The sequence below is a fragment of the Microcaecilia unicolor genome, chromosome 4 (genome assembly GCF_901765095.1).
Source record: "Microcaecilia unicolor chromosome 4, aMicUni1.1, whole genome shotgun sequence".
In the NCBI taxonomy this organism is placed as follows: domain Eukaryota; kingdom Metazoa; phylum Chordata; class Amphibia; order Gymnophiona; family Siphonopidae; genus Microcaecilia; species Microcaecilia unicolor.
This window is the reverse complement of record NC_044034.1, coordinates 270,077,793-270,090,075: the sequence shown is the minus strand read 5'-3', so window position 1 is coordinate 270,090,075 and position 12,283 is coordinate 270,077,793. Positions and strand designations below refer to the sequence as shown.

The following is a 12,283-nucleotide window of genomic DNA, read 5'->3' as shown; positions in this document are numbered from 1 at the left end:
TTGAAACAGAAAAACATCCAAAAAAAGGCATAAAGCGGCAGGTGGATGATTTGTTTTTCACAAAAACATCTAAATTGCTATTTTCAAAACTCATTTTGAAGACTTTTTTCTATGCAGTTCATCTAAATCACAAGGGAGTATTCTGGAGGCATGTTTTAGGTGTGACTAGGGTAGGCATACTATTTGGATGTTTTTCTGCGATAATGGAACACTATAAAAAAGTTCAGGGCAAAAAATAGGACATTTTTGGCTAGACCTATTTCAATAATGACTAAGTACCAAAATTGCCTAAACTGATCAGGTGACCACTGGAGAGGGATAAAGGCATGACCCCCTCTTAATCCTCCAGTGGTCACTGACCCCAACAACCCCCCTTCTTCATGTCACACATACAACACTGGCCAACATTTCCAGTGACCTCTGCATACTAAAGTCAGGGGCCTTTACTCTATTTTTATCCTTCTTGACTTTGCGCTTACTTGGATTTTCAGACTTTGTACTATCTTATTTCTCCTGTAACTCTCCCATTCTTCTTTTAGTGATCTTTTGTGGATTAACCTCCACTTCCATCCCACATCACTGCCCTGTATCATCTTCTCTGTAAACTCATTCCTTTAATGCTATCTCCTCACCTGGCTTTCAGTACCATCTTTAGGTTGATGACTTCCCAGATCTACCTTACTGCAACAGAACTTTCACAAAAAAACTAATCTTAAATCTAAGCCTACTTGTCCAGCATTGCTGCCCTTGATGTCCCACCACCAATGCCTTAAATGTAACACGGTGAAGACTGAACAACTTTTCCTTTTTCTGTGGATAAGTCATTCTCCCAGATCCCTCAGCCCACATAACACCTCGGGTATCCTTGTCAACTTGCTCTCTTCTTTGTACAATATTGCTAATTCACTCATGTCATGAAACGCCTAACCACCCGCCTGGGACTACTCCTGCGGCCACTTAGAGGGTCTATCCCCAGCACAGGTCAGGTCCTCCTGCACGTGCCTTTTGTGCTTTACCCTAGCACCCTCCTCTTACCGACTGGGTCCCAATATGCTTAGATCCAAGTGAAAAAAAGAAGAAAAGCTAATTAGTGGGCATTACTTAACATCTCCACTTTTAAGGAAGGTCCTGTGGTAGCCCTTGGCTTATGTAGAAACATTGGTTGCAAGTGTAATGGTTTTGGAAATATTTTAAGGGGCAAAAAATTGGTTGTCTTATACTTTCACAGGGAAAACTGCCATTAACAGGAACGACAATCAGAAAACTAGAAGATACAGAAAATCAGAAAAATGCATTTGAAATAGCAGGTAAAATAAGCAGCATTTATAAATTCTTGATATGTGATAACATTCCATGGAAATGATTTTTATTGAATGAACTAAAATACACAGGGGCCCTTTTACAAAGGCGCATTAGGCACTACGCGTGTGCCAAAACGAGACTACCACCAGTGTATCGTGCCCCCTGGTGGTAATTTCAGATTTCACGTGTGCCCACGCCACCTGGATGATTGATTTATTTCCTCCCACACGTGGCATTTCTGGTGGTAGTCGGCACTTGGCGCTCGCCGACTGGTCACCATAGGTGTAGCACATGAATCTTTACCGCTAAATCAATGGGGTGGCGTTAAAGGCTCAGGCCGGTTTTAGGCGTGCGCTGGTTTCAGTTTTACCACATGCCCTTTTCCCGTCCCTTTTTTGCAGACATGGTAAAAACTGGCCTGGCGTGTGCCCAATACACGCGCCTACACTACCACAGGCCACTTTTTACTGCGGCTAAGTAAAAGGACCCCACAGTTATTTATGCTAGCTAATACATGACATCATTCTTATTTAGTGTTTATAAGAACAGAATCTAAATATATTACTGAACAGAAGAAAAATAGGTAGGCATACTGAAGTGCTGGATACACAGAGGTCAGAAGATCGAGAACTGTAAATGAAAGGGCTGAAGAACCAGTTAAGTTTAATTAAGAAAAAAAAAACTCTGTTTCACAAAAACTGCATGTGACCTGGATTTGATTCCTGGGTTCTTGCTCTTTTGACTGCACAGACCCATATATGCTGTTGAGACAGAGTTAATAGTCACTTCTCAGGTGCAGAAGGGAGTCTTGGAGACTTTGATGATCAAACTTAAGCACATACTTGTGTCAGGCTGTAGCAGAGAGCTGTTATCTTAATTCTTTGCTTATTGGAATATATTTGTGGTACTTTGGTTAATGACAGAGGAACTTAGATTAAAAGAAGAGCAAAGCAGCCACAAATGATGATCCATCAGTGTATGTAATTGCACCTGTTTGATTGGGCCCAAGATGAAATAGTCCTTCATTCTGAATTTGGACGCATCCTCATTTTTGTTGAATGTCAATAAATAATCCCCCCCTCACTTTTCCTGCTCCTTCATTTTGTTTATACACTTTGGAAATAATGTTTTGAAATGTGGTGGTTATTAAAAATCCTATCTAGAGTTGTTAATAATTTAGCAATTGTTGAAATGTGAGCAGCAATTCTGTAACTAGGAACCCGCATTTATATACATAAATGTTTAGAGTACTAGCATTCATGTGTGTGTGTATATGTGTGTATATGTATATATATATATATATGTATATATATATATATATATATATATATAAGTGCTAGTATGGCACCTAAGTGTTATTCTGCAAATATCCACTTACATAGCACGTTTTTGGAAGTGAGGTGTAGATAGGGTTAGAGCATTGGGGAGGGGCCTTCCACTTATATGTGTAACTTACTGTAAGTTACGCATGTCCCGGCCTCACTTAAGCACAAATGCTTATATCAGCACTGTGGGTAGCTTAAGTGCGAGCATGTAAATGTTAGGAGCCTTGTTTACTAAGCCATATTATAGGCACGTTTTGAACGCGCCTTAACCATGTATGCACCTACAATAGTCCTATAGGCGCACCTACATGGCAGGGCCACCAAGGAGGGGCGGCAGGTGGGGAAAAATTCCCCGTGCCTGGGCCTCCAAGTGGAGCCTGGCACTGGGTTCTCTCTCTCCTGCTCCTGACAGTACCAGAGTGATCGCGTCCCGACAGGAGCAGGAGAGAGAAATCTCCGGCACCGCGTCCAGGCGCCCCTTGGAGGCTGGTGAGGACCCGGAGGAGCACCTCCAGCGCTGCTGTTCTGCCCAGCTGAGCAGGTGCTTTTCCTCTCAAGTGCGCATGCTCAGTTTTGAAACCGAGAATGCCCTTAGAGGAAAAGCAGCCTCAGGGGCAGGCATAAGAGCAGCACTGGAGGAAGACATCTTCTGCTGACGGGGCCTCAGGAACCCTGCCAGCCAACAAGATATTTCAAATGGGCAGCGATCGGGAGGGGGCAGCGACAATGATTGTGGGGAGTGGCATGCGCAATCCGGGGGTGGAGGGGGCAGCGGCCCTGCCCCGGGACCGGTTCAGTCTCTCAGCGGCTCTGCTACACGGTTAGCACGCGCTAATTGTAGGCACGTTAAAAGCACAAACGCGCCTTACTAAACAGGGCCCTAGGTTCATTAATAGACAATTAGGCATCTACTGAGTATCCTCCAGATGCCTAATTGGAGGTACCCAGTTATAGAATTGCCCACATAGAGCTGAATTCAAGATCGTTTGAGTATTTAATTTTTGGAGTATTGAATGATGCTGGAGCTTTTTAACTTTTTATTTAAATAATAATAAAGTCTCTCATTCTATTCTGCAGTTTGCAGGGAAAGGGGAAAAGGAAAGGGGGTGTATGAGGTTTGATATACCGCCTTTCTGTGGTTACATATTATCTACAGGTACCTTGGGCAATGGAAGGTTAAATGACTTGTCCAGAGTCACAAGGAGCTGTAGTGGGAATCAAACTTAGTTCCCCAGTTCCATTTAATGAGATTACCGCAGTGAATATGAATGAGATTGAAGGTTCTTTGTATGCAAATCTCTCTCATACATGTTCATTGAGTTAATCCTGAAAACCTGGCTGCCAGATGTGCATACAGGAAAAAGTTGGGAAACACTGGTCTAGAGTCTAAAACTAGAGCTTTGTGCTTTTGGAATCAAATTCTGAAAGAAGGACGAATAGCAGGTTTTTTTTTTTCATCTTCCATAGCCTGTTTAAAACCTGGCTTTTGTGTAGACAGAGTCCTCAATATTTCGAGAGAACAGCCACATAGGATATCACAAACCACTTTTGAGAGTTTTTCAAGTAGGGTTGGAGATCACCATAGGAGTTTAAGGGGTTTTGTTTTTTTTGCCTTGCTCTTTACCATCATTGTTTTTGACTGATAGAGCCTGGGAACCCAGCCACCTTTGCTGCCTTATTAGCTGGCATGTTTAATAAAAGAAGTACAACTTTCTCTGTAGGCCAGAGTTAGCTGTGGGCAGGAAAAGTATGATGTACTGGAAAAATGAGCTCCCTGGGCCACATTCTTCCTCTGACTTAGGTTTTCTGTTATTGCCAGAGATTTTTAGTATAAAGAGAAGCGAGCTTCTAAAGTTAGGATAGATGCAGGTTTTATTTGTTAATATTTACTGCTCTGATTGTATTTCATCTGTATTTATGAAGATATTTATTATGTAATTTTAATTGAGTTATAAAACCAAGCATTTATTTCTGAATGAGAAAGTGAGTAATAAAAATAAAGATGATGTGGAGGAGAATATTAAGGGGGACAGGAGGGGCTGAAGGAGGAGTGCATTTTGTCTCAGGCGAGTAAGACCTTGAAAATGTTTTAAATCCCTGCTTATCCTATCATCACGGGGTTGTTTGGTGCATTTAAAGAAGCAGGTTTGAGTATGGATTGACTGGATGGTCAGCCTACCTGGTTTTTGGTTCCTGTAGTATCCTCTCTTGCCCTCATTATCAGGATTTTATTTCTGTTTTCTTGTATTTTATGTCTCTTACATCCAAATATTTATTGAATTTAAAAAGTGCATCCTTTATGATAGCTACACCCTTTTATTTAATTAAAAAGAAATCTTTTCTACATCCACTTTTTTGGTTTGGAATATTCTTATTTTTTAAGTGTATCAGTGTAATTTCAGTTGCGAATCAATTGAATCTACACTGGTAGCAAGATTGGTTCTCTCTTCTTGACGGAGGAAAGACATCAGATGCTCTGCATTCACCCTTTTTGTATTAGCGTGAATGACAGACTGCCTCCTATCCCATGCAGACCATTTTCTGCTGTAATAGGATAAGGTGCAGGCTCCTCACAAGTCAGAAAACCTCCAATTAGTACTGTTAATGCTAATTGCTGCAGTTGTGTTTTAACATAACTGAGTAAAGAATTGAAAATAGCACTTATCTGGCCTGTAGCTTGATTGATAGGGAACGCTCAACAGAGAGCCCCTGTTTCTCGAGTGCTTCTTCAGGAGCTGTGTCCTCGGCTACTAGGTCTGCCCTAAAATAAATGTGCAGATATAACATTTAAGAGAGATTGAATGTATTTTCATCAGCAAGTACCATACGTAGAATCAATTATTAGTTGAGAATCAATGCAACAATCCCCCAGTTTCCTGAGATATGATGAACATATGGACTAGGCAGTGTTTTTCAGAAACTTTAGGTACTAGTCTTAAATCAAATTTAGAATTAACTTTCTTGGATCTCATTTAATGATTTTCTAATGTACTAGTACTACTTCTTTAGCAGCATTACTTATAGGAATCCATTTTAACTGCATTGTCAGCTAGATGAATGTTTCTGCTTCTTTCCCAATTGTGTTCTTCTTGTGTCCAGGAAATATGATTGAGAGGATATTGGTGTCATGCAACAACCAGCAGGATCTGCACGAATGGGTGGATCACTTGCAGAAACAAACCAAAGTCACAACCGTTGGGAATCCTGCTATTAAACCCCATTCTGTGCCGTGCCACACTGTAAGCGTCTTCTTCTTGTTGCTGAATAGTACATAAGCTTGTTGAAAACACAACCTAAGACGAAAAGTTGTTTTAAAAGCTCTCTTGTAAAAGTGATCAGAATTTGCACAAAGTATCTTATGCCAATAAGACTAAGAACCCAATGTTTCAGTTGCCTTCGGTTGTACATTAGATGATATCTGAGAATGAGAAGTAAGATCTTTTATTAACTGAAGTTGGACTTACTCAACCAGATTCAAGAAAACTATCTTATTTGAATAACAGGTCTTTCTTAAATCAGAAGTTTGTTGTTTATAATAATTATTTATTCATATAGGCATTTATATCCCACATTTTCCAATTTGTTTTTTTCCATAGCTGTTTAATAGATGGATCTTTTGGTTTTCATCAGCATTAATTCTAATTTACAACATTCTCGTTTTAATTTGGACAACCCTTGGAACGACGACTCCTAAATATACATTTATTAGTTAAAGGAGCTATTGAATTTAAAACATTAGTAACAGTATCTTTCCAATCAGATAATTACAAACTAGGCTCCATAATTCCATTTTTCAATATAGAAATCAGCGATTGCTAGAATGCTAAAGAGGAAAGATTTATTTCTGTAAAAAGGGTAAAATTTTCTCTAAAGTAAAATCAGCAAGAAAATGATAAGACTGGAACTCATTTACAAAAAGTTATCAATTTTGCTGGGTAAGAGACTTTCAAATCCAATTTGTTTCTTCTCATGTAGGGGAACCTGATCTTGTATAAATCTTTGCAAACTATCCAAAAGAGCTAAAAGAAATCTAACACAATGTTTCACTTAATGCAAATTAACATTACCCAAGATCAATAATTGTGGGAATTGTATTGTAGCTTGTAATATCAATTCAAACAATTGAGATTGTATGATAGTCTAACTACCTGGTGTTCTATAAATTAATAATATACCCAAACGACCCTTACAGTCCTCATCAAGCTGACACAATATTGATTCTAAACCTGGGGATTGTATAGAATTAATTGAGACAGGTAGAAACTCTTTAAAAATAATAGCCATCTCTCTACCTCTTTTAGAAGATCTAGAGTCTTCACAATTATTTATTTATTTATCCATTCATTCATTCATTCATTCATTCATTCACTACATTTATATCCTTCCTTTATCCAAGGCGGGTAACAGTATTCACATACATAGTCTTGAACACGTAACAATTGCTAAGCATATTAAGCTAAAACATGATCACTAGACCGGTCCTAACCAAGAAAAAAAGGCAGAGAAAGAAGGGTCTGTCAGATAAGTCTTCATGTATCCAAAAAGGCTTTCACAAACAGATGCAGTTTTAGCGGCTCTTGAATTGTTGAATGTCTTCACATGATCGCCACTATCCGGGTAGAGCATTCCATGCGGATAGGGCAGTGAAAGAGAAGACCCGCAGTTTTGTCTCAACGTAATTATATGATTTAGTGGAAGGTAAACAGAGCTGATGGGACATCTCCGATTTTAGTGCTTGTTTTGGTTTATATGATTACAGGGTATTTTGAAAATAGGCTGGAATATTCCCAAATATGTGTCGAGTCAATACATGAGTCTTGACTTTAACTCTGTATGTTACTGGGAGCCAGTGTAATTTTTTTAATGTTGGAGTAATGTGTTCAGACCTTGAGATTCCAGTGATCAGTCATGCAGCTGCGTTTTGGATGACCTGCAGAGCTTGGATTCGGGATGATGATATTCCCAGAAATAGAGTTACAATAATCAGTCCTTGTCAGTACCAAGCTCAGTACAATCATCCGAAGATAAGATAGTATTACTATACTTTTTAGCTTGCTCAACACGCAAAGTTGAAAAAAGAGGCCAGAATCACATGGTCTGTTTCCAGTGTCAGATTGGTATCTAGGAAAACTCACAAACTATAGACAAAGGACTTTTTCACCCTGATATTCAAACATTGCTGGTAGAGATGAGCCTAGAGTGCTACCTACATGTATTATTTCTGTTTTTGCAACATTTAAAAACATCTTAACCTGTCTCATCCAATCAACAATTTTATCAAACACATTCTTCAGTTGTACAGTTAGATCTTGATCATGTTTATTAGCAGGGATAATGAATAGTACATCATCTGCATATATTCTATTTGTAATGTGTAAATCTTGGAAAATAGATTTATAACCATGAGGACATAATTCAGCTGATAAAGAGCTGGAATGTTCATGCAACCAAGACTCAACCATAAATGCTGTCCCTATATCATGATCTCTGATTAGGTCCCTCAGCATCCAAGTCTTATTAGAAGCCATCCGAGCATTGAAATAACAGGCAGACAAGAATCCATAAAGGAAGTAGATGGATCCAAAGGGAGTGTTTTCAACATTGATCTAGGTCTCCTCATTTTAAAATGATGATGTCCATTATTAGGTCTGTTCCCATATACAAGGGGAAAGGGAAATGGGACTTGATATACCGCCTTTCTGAGGTTTTTGCAACTACATTCAAAGTGTTTTACATATATTCAGGTACTTATTTTGTATAAGGGGCAATTGAGGGTTAAGTGACTTGCCCAGAGTCACAAGGACCTGCAGTGGGAATCGAACTCAGTTCACCAGGATCAAAGTCCACTGCACTAACCACTAGGCTACTCCTCAATAAGTGTGGCAATATTAAAACCAGTTCACGTCCATTTTTAGCCTGAGACCTTAACGCCACCCATTGACCGTGCAGTAAGTGTTCAACATGCGTCAGCTGCTGATTACCACTGGCTAAGTGCCATGCAGTAGAAAATATTTTCTACCATGTGTTTTGGGCGCATGGCAAAAATGGAATTACTGCCTAGAGCATGTGGTAGCTAGGCGGTAGTGCCAATTTGGCACGTGTTAGACGCACATAAGCACCTACACGTCTTAGTAAAAGGGCCCCTTAATTAGTAGCGCTCTAGAAATGTTAAGTAGTAGTATCTAAACTGAGAGATCAGTTGAAAAGCCTGTGGGCTGGAAAAGTGCAACATGAATTAGATATGATTAACTAAAAATATTTTGAAGAAGGCAACAAAGCCAGCAAATTGGTAGCACAGCAGGTCAAAGCCGAACATGCCAAAACTCAGATATCTGTGAGAACCGATGAGGGACATTATGTTAGAGAGCCAGATCAGTTGTGACAATGCTTTCTTACTTTTTATAAAAAGTTATGTACTTCAGAAGTACAAACTACTCCTCAGGCGATTGAAGCATACTTAAATCAGGTTCAGTTAAGGAAGATGGGGGAGCTGCATGCTCAGCAACTTGGAAAGGAAATTGATGATGTTGAAGTTCAGAAAGCTATCTCGACTCTAAAACCGGGAAGGTCACCAGAATTAGACGGACGATCCGCAAAGTTTTATAAGAGCTTCTCAAATTTCATTGCTCCAATTTTGGCCAAAATGTTTAATTCCATTCTAAAGGGAGTACCATCTATTCTAGAGACAGGCATAATAGTGCTTCCGAAGCAGGGGAAAGATTCCACCCGTTGCAGGTCATATCAACCGATATCCTTATTAAATCTGTATGTTAAGTTGCTGTCTAAAATACTAGCCACCAGAATGAACCTGGTCTTGCCTTACTTAGTGAAAGAGGATCAATGATAATTATGAGAGACGTACCCTAAGCTTAATTTGGCAGGCTAAAATGAGGCAGGAGCCGATGGTACTTTAGCCCATTGATGCTGAAAAAGCGTTTGACAGAGTGGCGTGGAGATTCATGCATTAAGTTTTGCAACGTATAATCTTTGGCCCAGATTTTAATGCGTGTATTTCCACACTCGGACCCTGTTGCAATAATTGGAGCTAATGGGGGCTATTTGATAAATTTCTTCTGATGAGAGGGACTCGACAGAGTTGTCCCTTATCTCCCCTCTTGTTTTACCCTGGTGGTGGAACCCCTAGTGACCCAAATTAGAGTGAACCCAGCAATATGCAGAATAACCATGGGTGGGGAGGAGTATAAAATATTCCTTTTGGCAAATGACATCTTATTAACTGTGGGGAACACCATACAGACTGTACCGCATATTATGGAAGAGTTGCAAACCTATGGCGCTTTGTCAGATTTCAAAATGAATGCCACCAAATCAGAGCTACTCAATATAACATTGGGATCTGAACAGGTCTCTCAACTCCAAGCTCAGTTGCCTTTCGTGTGGGCCAAAGACTATATTCAGTATTTGAGTTAAAATATTGTCTTACTAGCAAGTGTTGTACAAACTGAATTATGGAAAACTGATCCCAGATGTACTTCAGTCTTTAGATGAGTGGCATAGACTTAACCATACGTGGCTTGGAAGCATAGCCATATGCAAGATGATGGTTTTACCAAACTTTCTTTATTTCAGACGTTGCCTATATCTGTCCTTTTTCAGCAGCTGAACTATGGCAAAAGAGAATTTTCTCCTATATTTAGAAGAAGCACCCTCAAAGGATGTCTAGAGCGGCTCTTTATAATAGGCTACACTGGAGAGATCTGGGAGTTCCAATGCTTTTAAAATACTATAGGGCAATGTTTCTCAAGACAGTCCTACAGTACACGCTTGCCAGTCAAGTTTTCAGGATATGCATGAAATTGATTTGCACACACTGCCTCCATTATATACAAATCTCTTTCATGTATATTTATTGTGGATATCTTGAAAACCTGACTAGCAAGGGGGTACTCTAGGATTGACTTAGGAAACACTGCTATAAGGTGTTGCAATTAAAAGGGCTTCGATGTGAACTTTTACCAAGGCATGAGTTAGAATTGAGCAAAGTACATTGCAGTTATTACATTAGTCTAATCTGTTGTGGAAATCTTCTACTGAGACTTTAAAGGAGCATAGTATTTCCCCTTTCTCAAAGGTTATGCTACAAGTATGGGGGAGAGTGAGCACTAGTCTGTTGGGATCTAAACATATTTCTGTGGCTGCTCCAATTCAATCCCTATTTCTTTTTGCTCCACAATGGGACCATAAGACTTTGGATAACTGGAAGAAATAAGGTATACTAAGAGTAAATCAAATGTTCTCCTGGGGTGTTGAATTATTTTCACCAACTTAGAGATCTATTTAAACTCCGAAGTCCAGAATTTTATGTGTACCTCTAGGTTCGCCACCTGTTGCAGTCTTGACCCATAGAGAGTTTGCTGAGTGCCAAGCCCTCTCCTTGGGAGGATATTTTGGAACAAGAGGCATGCTTACGTAAAATTATCACTAAGTTAAATGCTTGCCCAATAATACAGTGATCTTCGGAGTAACGACAGAGTATTTGTCAACCATTCTAGCAATACAGATACCACTAGACCCAAAGCATTTCTTACTGAATTGTACTCATTATGGAATTGCATATGACAAGGTTAAAATCTTATTACCATATCTGGCTGTTCTCCAAAGGGAGATAGCTAGAAAGTGGAACGCTGTAACAGCACCACAGGTGTCAACCATTACACCTACACTTTAGCAAGCTTACTATTTAAGGAAACTAATTTTTTTTCGGATGTGGGCACCAGGAGATAATGGAAAACAGATGGAAAACCTTTCTGGACTGGAACAATCAAGATTCTTTTTTTATTCTTTTTAAATTTTATTTATAAGTTTTACATCTTTAATCCAAGAATTTGCACTTGTACAGAAAAGTGTTATTTAAGAGAATTATTACTTCTCATAAAAATTCAAGAAACAGAACATTGTAAACAATATGAAAACATTGTAAACAATATAAACACTCAAGTCCACATTAATGAGATCCAAGATTAATGAAAAATGAGGAAATATAAAGAAATATTTTTAAGGTAATATTATGCCTAAGAATTAAGGCTAGCAATTATCTAAACGAGCTTGTTTGTTTTCCTAGTGATCTTTTAGTTGCTATAAAAACTGATAAATGAGAGGGCTCTGTAAATACATATTTAACTGCGTTATATCTGATAATACATTTACAAGGATATCTTAGGATGAAAAGTTCCCCTAATTGTAGAACTCCAGGCTTTAATATCAAAAACTCTTTTCGCCTTCGTTGGGTTTCCCTTGAAACATCAGGAAATAATTGAATTTTGAAGCCTAAAAACATAACTTATTTTTAAAGAACATACGAAATAACCATTGTTTATCTGGTGATAATAGTACAGACAGAGAGGGTAATACAGTATACAATCAGAGAAACCAAAAGAAAAAAGCAACACTGGGCCGGATCAAACAGGAGAAGGCTCCTTCGCTGGAGCCCCCTTTTTTCGCGCTATAGCGAAATTAATGCAAGTCACCCAGGCTGTCTCTAAGGCATTTACAACTTGAACTCTGTACGATTGCCATATCTACAATTTGACCCCTGAGGCAGGCGCCTTGTTGGCGCCGAAACATGGCCCGTGTCGGGTCTTTGGCTAATAAAGTACTCCTGTTGTCCTAGTCTTGAAGGCCCAGTGTTGCTATCT

The 12,283-nt window shown here is 39.2% G+C and overlaps 1 protein-coding gene across 4 annotated transcripts in view; it reads left to right on the top strand.

Annotated features, from left to right (window-relative positions):
• ARHGEF7 (Rho guanine nucleotide exchange factor 7) overlaps positions 1–12,283 on the top strand; it is a 443,279-nt gene that overhangs the window by 312,940 nt on the left and 118,056 nt on the right. For all 4 annotated transcript variants that reach the window (XM_030201536.1, XM_030201535.1, XM_030201537.1 and 1 more), the window contains 2 exons: positions 1,229–1,307; positions 5,727–5,866. In XM_030201536.1, the coding sequence (XP_030057396.1) occupies positions 1,229–1,307; positions 5,727–5,866 (219 nt within the window). The remainder of the gene's footprint in view (positions 1–1,228; positions 1,308–5,726; positions 5,867–12,283) is intronic.